This window comes from Gouania willdenowi, chromosome 14, assembly GCF_900634775.1.
Source record: "Gouania willdenowi chromosome 14, fGouWil2.1, whole genome shotgun sequence".
Lineage (NCBI taxonomy): Eukaryota > Metazoa > Chordata > Actinopteri > Blenniiformes > Gobiesocidae > Gouania > Gouania willdenowi.
In genome coordinates, this window is record NC_041057.1 from 27,444,397 (window position 1) to 27,454,668 (window position 10,272).

General features: G+C 37.9%; 1 protein-coding gene across 1 annotated transcript; it reads left to right on the top strand.

Annotated features, from left to right (window-relative positions):
- Nucleotides 1–249: 249 nt before the first annotated feature.
- Nucleotides 250–9,229, top strand: thap12a (THAP domain containing 12a). The gene is made up of 5 exons (XM_028466794.1): nucleotides 250–446; nucleotides 3,307–3,424; nucleotides 4,611–4,709; nucleotides 6,089–6,125; nucleotides 7,271–9,229. The coding sequence occupies exons 1-5, from the start codon at nucleotides 361–363 to the stop codon at nucleotides 9,085–9,087; spliced, it is 2,157 nt and encodes a 718-aa protein (XP_028322595.1). The 5' UTR covers nucleotides 250–360; the 3' UTR covers nucleotides 9,088–9,229.
- The last annotated feature ends 1,043 nt before the right edge of the window (nucleotides 9,230–10,272 follow it).

A 10,272-nucleotide genomic window follows, 5' to 3' on the forward strand; every position in this document is an offset into this window, starting at 1 on the left:
TTTTTGTAAAGCGCTCATTATTATTAGTATCATTATTTTTAATAACAAAAAACACAGCGGCAAGTAAGGAGGTGGATAACTATTATTTAACTCAAATGTAAATATAAACGATACAAATAATACTTGTTTAATATTTAATAATCAAATGCAACAACCAACCGTCGTATGCGGGGTCAATGTTTTTTTTTTTTTTTAAATGTTGACATTAAATGTTTTGGTTATTTTATTTTGAAATTAAGGCAGGGATCTCATCTTATTGTTGAGTCTTAGTGGATAGCATTAGCATTAGCATTACTGTGTTTGGTGTTTTATGAAAGCAGTTCTCGGCTAAAGACCCTATAGTTCTGACCCAGGTTCGGTATGAAGGACCAGTGCGCTGCTCCAAACTGCTCCGGTGACCAAACCGAACCTGAGCCGCTCTTCAGGTTTCCTCTGGATCCAGGAAGGTAACTCATGTTAGCATAGAAGCTAACAGGGATCCAGTGCCTGTCAGAAACATTACATCAAGGAATTCTACTACGAGCTTTACATTCAGTGTAAATTGTGCATTCAACTTGACAGTTTCAACTTTAATGAAGCATGACTTGTGACATTTAAACTCAGTTCTGGATTATTTATCAATATTACTGAACCAAGTAAGGAAAATAGCGTTCCAGAGTTTACCTGAAACTAAAGTTTAAGAGTAAACTTAGCTGCCTTTGCCTTGATGTGCTAGAATAGGTAAAGTCATTTAAAAATATAGGAGGCGGTTTGACGCTTATTATTATTATTATTATTACTACTACTGCACATACCGATATGTGTTGTTTGTTTGCAATGTTGTTATGTTGCATTGCTTACCCAGACATTATTAAGTACATATTAAAAGTTCACTGAGAGCTATTTTTAATGATTCTAAGCCTGGGTTTTAAGGGAGATGTGCATACTAGGGGTGGACGATATATCGAGATTCAAAATATATCAAGTTTTCTATTTTGGTGATTTAGAAAATAACAATATCACCGAGATTAATATGTATTTTTTAGGAAGTGTCTCCTAGTACGTAATACGTATCCATATACCGGCAATCTATCTGTACGAAAGATGATGTTACCGGAAGTCACGTGACCATTCTGTGGGATTAAAGTTAGTTAGTCCGTAATGTAGGTTAGGGTTACTTAGTCCGTAACGTAGTTTAGGGTTAGGGTTACTTAGTCCGTAACGTAGTTTAGGGTTAGGGTTAGTTAGTCCGTAACGTAGTTTAGGGTTAGTTAGTCTGTAACGTAGTTTAGGGTTAGGGTTACTTAGTCCATAATGTAGTTAAGGGTTAGGGTTACTTAGTCCGTAACGTAGTTTAGGGTTAGGATTAGTTTGTTTGTCCGTAACGTAGTTTAGGGTTAGGGTTACTTAGTCCGTAATGTAGTTTAGGGTTACTTAGTCCATAATGTAGTTAAGGGTTAGGGTTAGTTAGTCCGTAATGTAGTTTAGGGTTAGGGTTACTTAGTCCATAATGTAGTTAAGGGTTAGGGTTAGTTAGTCTGTAATGTAGTTTAGGGTTAGTTAGTCCGTAATGTAGTTTAGGGTTAGGGTTAGTCCATAACGTGGGTTAGGCTTAGTTAGTCCGTAACGTAGTTTAGGGTTAGGATTACTTAGTCCATAATGTAGTTAAGGGTTAGGGTTAGTTAGTCCGTAATGTAGTTTAGGGTTAGGGTTAGTCCATAACGTGGGTTAGGCTTAGTTAGTCCGTAACGTAGTTTAGGGTTAGGATTACTTAGTCCATAATGTAGTTAAGGGTTAGGGTTAGTTAGTCCGTAATGTAGTTTAGGGTTAGGGTTAGTCCATAACGTGGGTTAGGCTTAGTTAGTCCGTAACGTAGTTTAGGGTTAGGATTACTCAGTCCGTAACATAGTTTAGGGTTCGGGTTACTTAGTCCGTAATGTAGTTTAGGGTTAGGGTTAGTCCGTAACGTAGTTTAGGGTTAGGGTTACTTAGTCCGTAATGTAGTTTAGGGTTAGGATTAGGGTTAGTTAGTCCGTAAAGTAGTTGACGTATTAATACAAATGGAAGTACAAGTGCGTAGCTTCTCATTGGCCAGTTTAGGTTACGTGGTGCACCTATCACGTTTCCTAAACTGACCAATGAGGGGCGTTGCGTACGGCGAGAATGCTGGTATATTGATACATGTTACGTATTAGCAGCCACTGCCTATTTTTTAATAGCTTATTTTATTTTAAAATACTTGTTTGAGGAGTCGTTGCTTTCACCACTTCTCAGAACAGCATGAAAAGCTCCGTTAGATGGATTACTGAGTGCGTCCTAACCTAGACCTTTCCCTAAACAGGCCACACTACAGAACTCACTCACACGTGCTGTCCCTTAGAGGAGAAAAACACTAACGCTGCACATATTTTGCTGCTGTTTGTTAATAAATGTCTCTTTGTGCTATTTTGCATCAGCAAATTTAACCCAGGATTGTCTTTCTGGAGAGACTTCATTTGAAATAAAATAATGTAGATTTATATGGTATGTTGCCATTTTGAGAAAAAAATATTGAGAAATGAGTTTTGGTCCATATCACCCAGCTCTAGTGCACACTTGCATCAATACAAGTAACTTTTATGCTACTCTGATGAAGGTCCTCTGACTGAAAGCTTTGTGCATTAAAGTTACATGCATTGATCCAAGTGTGCAAATCTGTTTTTTTCACATAATTCCTCACATGATTTTCTGACACCGTGGTATATTTTGGTGAAGAGTGCAGTGATTCTCTCCTGATGATTCTAGAGATGACAGTTTTATGACAGTTGTGTAGCTGCACTTAGAGGTGGAAGCCTATGTAACACTTATTTTCTTCAATATGTATGTAATTGTATACTTTGCACACTGACCTCATTATTTTGCTAAATAAGTATGGGATGGTTGTGGTTTAGGATTAGTTTAAGATTAGTTAATCATTATGGTCCCCTGATATCATCCTAAAGATCTTTGTGCGCCTGGGTGTTATAACATTTAGAGTCAACCTTAAGTGTCACTTATGACTGCAAACCCTTTGTAAAAAAACTCAAAATACTAATTGTGGGTACTTCAATTATTAAACTCAATGGTCATGAAAGGTCAGATTCCTTTGATTTAAAGGCTTTTTTTTCTTTATTTTAGTAAAATTATTTTCAAAAAGCAACTGCAGCCTCCCAGCTAAATGTGTTTCATTCTATCAAAGTGAGGGATTCCAGTTTATAATTGAACTTGTACTGATATATTCTTAACTAATGTGCAGCACTCTAATGTTAGATGCTAAGCTACTTTTGAATTTTTGTCTCCTTGCTGCAGGTCCAAGACGTGGGTTGAAAAATGCCAGAGGCAGGACCTTGTCGACAAGATGCCTGAGCAGCTTTACAGACACTACAGACTCTGTGCAAAGCATTTTGACTCTGCTGCATTTGATGGTGTAAGTGGGCTTTTCACATTTTGTTCCTAACAGAAGGCGGAAGTCACCTTTACAGACCATTCATCTATACCAGAAGTGGGCAACTCGCAGCCCGGGGGTTAGGGTTAGGGCCCCCAAAATAAACAGAATAATACACAAATTGAAATCAAAATACGCTAGATTACTCAAAAAAACACTTTATAGCACAAATACATAAAAAAGATAGAAGAATATACAAAACAACATTAAAAATACACAAAAATGACTCCAAAAAGACCATGACAACAAAAATACTGAGAATTACTCGCAAAACACCCAAGACAACAACACAAATGCATAAAATGACTCCAAAAACACACAAAATGACCCAAAATAAAAATAAAAATAAACCCAAAATAAATTCAAAAAACACAAAACAAGTACACACAGAATTAGAGAAAATGTAAAAAAAAAAAAAAAAAAATTAGAATGCTCAGGTCTTTCTAAATGCTGATATGAGTTGATAATCAGAATTCCTTCATTAATCCCAGGGGGACATTGCTTTTGTTACAGCCACTCAAGGAAGTATCACAAATAAAAGAATAGACGTTCAACAAAGAGGAAAGAAAGAATATATGTTAAATAAGTGTATAATTAAGTAAAAGACTTAAAGATAAGGATCAGATACACACACATTACAGTAGTAAAAAATAAAGTTAAGTAAGACAGTTCATACTACTACTAATAATAATACAATAATACAAATATGATACAGATATTTACAACAATCAAGCTGTGAGGTTACAGAGATGAATTATACAGTTTGATCGCCACAGGCAGGAATGATTTCCTGTGACGTTCTGTGGAGCACCGGGGTGGGATCAGCCTGGTGCTGAAGGTGCTTCTGTGACTGACCAGCGCATCATGGAGTGGGTGAGACCATTGACCAAGATGGCCTCCACCTTGGACTGGCTCCTCTTCTCTGTCACCACTGTCGGAGAGTCCATTTTAATCCCCACAACGTCAATGGCCTTGTGGATGAGTCTGTTGGTGTCTGCGACCCTAATAATGTGGCCCTTGGGACACATGATCTCATTTTTGTGGCCCCCACTGTGATAAAAGTTGCCCATTGTTGATAAATTCTATATACAATATGTCATCTATGCTACAGATAAAGATTCATGTTAGTTAGTAATAAATGTGTGTTTTGTCCTCTGTTGGGTTTCAGGAGTCTCAGCGTACTGCGTTGAAAGACGAAGCCATTCCAACTGTTTTTGACACATCCAGCCAACCTGCAAGTGGACAAGTGAAGCGCAGCAACGAGATGGTGGGTCAAAACATATCATCTTCCTCTTTAATGCATCATTTCACATGTGTATAAAAAATACACACCAGGGAAGCAGGAAAACTGCTTGGATGGCAAATAATAGTAATGACTTACATGTTGGGCCGACAATACAAGTAAATCCTCTGCTGAGGCTCAGGAAACCGTTGCATGTGTTGCTCATCAAATCAGCCTGAAGATATTTCTCAAATCACACAAGGTGATCAAAGTTAAGTTCAAATTGCTACTGAGTCGAAAATGTTCATGTTAAGACAGGGTTTTTCAACCTTGGGGTCATGACCCCATGTGGGGTCACCTGGAAATAAAATGAGGTTGCCTGAAATGTCCAGTAATAATAAAACAAGAAAATTACTGATTAAGATTATTTTTTTTAATTTTGATATATTTATTTTATTTATCTATTTTTGCACATTAAAAAAAATACATACTGTTAGGGCTGAACGATTTTGGAAAATGACCTAATTGAGATTTGTTTCCTCAATATTGCGATTGCGATTTAATTTGCGATTATTTTTTCAAGGGCCTCTTGTCATGTATTTTTCAATGAACACAAGCAATGAATCAATTTGTTTCATAATAAACATGTTCAGATTTATTTAAACTTTAAATAAATATAAAATATGAATTTTAAGGCACAAATTACAACAATAAAGCAAACAAATCTGTGGCTTTACCTCTTCAACATATCTAACTAACTTCACGTTTCATGAAATGTGTAAACATGACAGTACGAGATCGGACAATAAAAAAAATAATTAATAAATAAAAATTGCAGCCTTTGCGATTAGAAAATCGCATTTTATATCGCAAATGCAATTAATCGTTCAGCCCTACATACAGTGCAGGAAGAGGCAGAAAGCTCAACTAGCTTAAATAATTATTATTCTTTTTCAAATTAAAACATCACAGACTCAAACAATTCAATTCAACTTCATTTATATAGCACCGCATAAAAATATCTTAGTTGGCGCATCTTGTTCCTTTGTGCACTAATCTTTACTACTCTGTATTTGTAACAGTATAACAAATTTGATCAAGAAACTAATTTTAGAGAAAAGTCTCTGGGGTCGCCAGAAATCTGTGATATAAAAATGGGGTCACGACCTGAAAAAGGTTGGGAACCACTGTGTTAAAGACTCCCAGAAAACATCCAATAATTGTTCAATCTAATGCTCTAATGCCTCATAAGGTGCTGTTGGAGCTTTCATATTAAGGGCTGGAAAAACAATATCACCTTAACAAAAATATTGTGTTGACTTTATTTTTTTGTGCGGTCCAAGTAATTATATATCAAGGACATGAAAAAAAATGCAGATTGTTTGTGTATCCAATCATAAACCTTTACAAATATTTCTTTGCAGACCAAAGAAAATGAAGTTAAGACCAAGGGAAGAAAACGTGAGTAAATGTTTGTTTATTATTTGACCCAAAAAAAAAGCATACAATTACATTTTGGGCCTATACTACGAAGCTAGATAATTATATCCTGGATTTATCTTCGTTAGCAGGCTTCAGCTAACCAAACATTCACTGACAAAAGCTGTCCTACGAAGGTTGATAACGCTAAGTTAAGCAAATACATTTGAGCCTGGCTACACGCGCACTCTTGTGAATGACAGAGGTGGACATTACAGCATCCCTCAGCCTTAGAGGGTTAAAGGACTGAGGCTCTTTGCATCATTACAGAATACATGAATGAATTAATTTATTAGTCTCAAAGTGCCCGATGTATGCAGGCTTTATCAGCTGACTAATGTAGGTCAGTCCATCAGATAAAAATCTATGTTTCCTATAGGATGTCATGGATAAATGAAAGGATAAATATTCTTTTCCTGTCAGTCACATCAGATCCACACAGCAACGTGTTCCGAATGATCCTACTTTTATTGGACAGGTCGTTTTCTAACAGAACTGATTGGTCAGGAGGCGGGACTTTAATACCCGTTTGGATCCTAGCCAGAACAAAACCTACTCCCGATTAGGTCAGGTGTTCATCCTAAGTTACCATGGTGATTTTAGCCCCGTTAGAAGTTAGCCAGATTTGTAGGACAGCACACACCAAATAAGTCCTGGAAGTTAGCGCAATAAGAGGAAATCTAGATTCGTGCTAAAGGCCCATTTTGACAGGATGTTTGATTTATTGTTATCCTCCACCACAAAATGTGGAAGGGGGATATAGGTTTGAGCTCTATCAGTCCAAGTTAAAGGGGACAGCTTTTCTTAGAAACTGTTTAAGATAGAATAACTAAATTTGGTGTGGGTCTTCAGGGTATCATCACCTTGATTGAGTTAGAAAATGCGAAGTGCGCAATTATTTCTTCCGGAGTTATTGCCCTTGTTCCGTTTTTCTTTACTCTGTTCAACGTATCTTCAAAGGGGACAGCTTTTCTCAGAAACCGTTTAAGATAGTCAGTCATTTTAGATTCTGATGTCATAATATTTTCTTATGTATACATCTAAGTTAGATTTAATGTTGTGAGTTGTAATGAGACCCAATCTGGTGGGAGATGTTGATGACTGTCTTTTTGTTGTTGTTTTTGTAGGAGCTAAAAAGTCTCAAGAAGACCCAGTTAACGAAGAACCAAATCAAATAACATTAACAGCGGAAGAAGAACATAAAGAATATCTGAAAACATTGTTTGAAGTAATTGTACTGTTAGGAGAGCAGAGCATTCCTCCCACAGGGCCGGCTCAGGGCAAAGCTGAAAACCTTGAATCAAGCAACCTTCAGGCAGTGTTGGATCACCGCATGAGCTGTGGGGATACAGTCCTGAAGAAAAGGTATGAAGAAACTAAGGAGTGCTGCTCCTTGGAACACCTCCAGCAGATTATTGAGGTGTGTGAGAAAAGCGTCCGCAGTAAAGTCATAGAGGAAGTAAAGCAGAACGGCTTTTTCTCAGTGCTCACTGATGAGCTGGTGAAGATTTCAGGCCAGTGGTATCTTCCTGTTTTCCTGCGTTTTGTCGACCAGTCGAACTACCAGCGTGAGAGGTTTGCTGGGTTCTTGGCCTTCAACAGAGACGATCAGGCAGAGAGGATGTTGTCTGAGCTGACCGAGGAATGGGGGTTAGATTTGGCTCAGTGCAGAGGACAAGCACATTCCTTCTCTGGCTCCCATTTCAGTCAAATTAAAGCATTTGCCACCAAACTAATGGAGAATAATCCAAAAGCAGTGCTGACCCTGAGGTCTACTCGTACCCTGAACGAGTCTTTGGCCAGCAGCATGCCTTCGTCTGGCGTTCAGCTGGTCCTGTCCACCTTGAAGAAGATCGAATCCTTCTTCGGTCAGTCCAGTCAGCTGCAGCAAGAGTTTGAACACGCCATTTTCATTTCCTACCCAGACAAAGAGGAGAAAGTCAAAGAACTAAAAGAAAGCTGTCAAAGCAACTGGACGAGAGGACATGATGCATTTGAGGTGGCAGTGGAGATCCTAGAGGCGTTGCTACTCTGCATCGACAGCATGCATGACAACGAAGATATGAGGTGGACAGACCAAGTAACAAACGATGCCTTGGATATCTCCAAAGCTTTGACTGATTTTGAGTTTGTAATGACGCTCGTGGTGCTGAAAAACGTCACAACGCTTACCCGAGCCTTTGGGAAGAACTTACAAGGCAGCGCAGCAGAGGTGCGCCTGGCTGCAGACAGCGTGAAGGGTGTGTTGCAGTCCCTGAAGGAAGTGTCGGATAACATTGACGTGTATCACGAGTTCTGGAACGATGAAGCCGTTACCTTGGCCACTGCAATGGAGATCCCTGTTAAAGTTCCCCGATCGTATTTGAGGAAGAATCGGTCCGAAGGTGAGATCCTGGGAGTGGAGAAGTACTACAAAGAGCACCTCTCTGTGCCTGTAGTGAAGCACTTCATCAGCGAACTGAACCAACTGTTCAGTGAAGACCACCTGAAGAACCTCAAGGGTCTGTCCCTGGTCCCTACTGTCATCGAACAAAACAAGTCCACACAACCAGAAGAAGAATGCGTACAGGTGTTTAACGAGGACATTCCCAACGCAGCTAACCTCTCTGCAGAGCTGCACTGCTGGTGGGTGAAGTGGAGCAAGCGAGGAAAAGGTGAGACGTTTTCCTGCAGCCTCCAAGAAACGCTGCAGCTGGCAGATGTCAAGTTCTTCCCCAACATGCTGGCCGTGCTGAGGCGGGTCAGTGTTCTGCCCACTTTGGCTCTGGAGGAAAGCTCTGATCTGGCTTATAAACGCTTCAGGATGTACATGGAAAAAACTCCGGAGGCGTTCAAATCAAAAAGCCTCGCTCTTCTGAACATGAACAGTGATTATGTGCTTGAACTAGACTCTGCAGTAGAGATGTATCTGAAAACCTATGCTGACCAACAGGAGGGGTCATAGTTTGTTGTAGGAGTGCACAGAAGGGCCTTTAGGTCACTTTGTTTTGAGTGTTACTACAATGTTTAAAAGATCTCATCTGTACTGTTATTTTTATTCATTATAAAAGTTACAACAAATGAACATTAAAATGGGCTTTTAAAAAGACTGTCTTATTTTATGTATCGCCTTGAATATTTGATTAATTTAAAGAAAATCAGAGTCTGCAAGAATTAGGAATTGGGTTTTATTTAACTTTATTTTGTTTATACATTTAATCTCAGACTTTTTAGAAATCATGCTTTTAAAAGAATTTGAAAATAGCAATTGCAAATAACGTTTCAGGTTCATGTGATCTGGTTATATTAAGTAGACAATATCTAATGTAATCTTTTTGTATAGAGTTGGAGCCTCCTGATTGGCTATAATAAAGGTACTACACGTCACTTTAGAGGTTGTTACCCTCTCTTTGCTTCTCGGACAGTTGTAACCGTTAAAAAATGATCTAAATGGTTCACTCAACTTAGCCTTAGTGTTTAATAAACTTGGTACAGTTAAATGTCACATTTGTATTCGTTAATGCTGATGATTGAGTTCTCATACATTAGTAAAGAAAAGAGCAACTGAGTGCAACCAATCCTATTAAATTTAATGAATATATATATAAAAACAACTGGTCAAATACATTTACAAAAATAAATTACGACACCTAACATCAGGCTTCATGATGACAATAATTCCTATAAAACATTACTGATAATGTACATACAAACTATATGTTAAAAACAAAATGCTTTTTTATCATCCTGTTGTTTTTTTTACAAGTTGTAATAAAATTAGAATTTCATAAACTAGATTTCAGATTAAGGTGGTAGTACTTAATCTTCTTACCCTAAAAACTCCACTGTCCTAACCTCAAAATAAAAATGATTTGTCCTACAGTGTAGTTAATACATCTAATACAACTATAAATAGAGTTTCTGGGCAAAATAAAGAAAGTAGAAAATCAATCTTACAAATTGCTTTGGTTGCCTGTTTGTTCTAAGCAGAAATTTGCTTTCTCTTAAAGGTTCATGATAGAGGTGTTCAACTATTTTTGCTCAGGGGCCAAATTGCTGGATTTTGACATTTTTGTTTTCCAATTTTGAAGGATTTAAGAAAAAACGAGTTCTTTCCACAATTTGTGATTAAAATGACTGCAGTTATGTG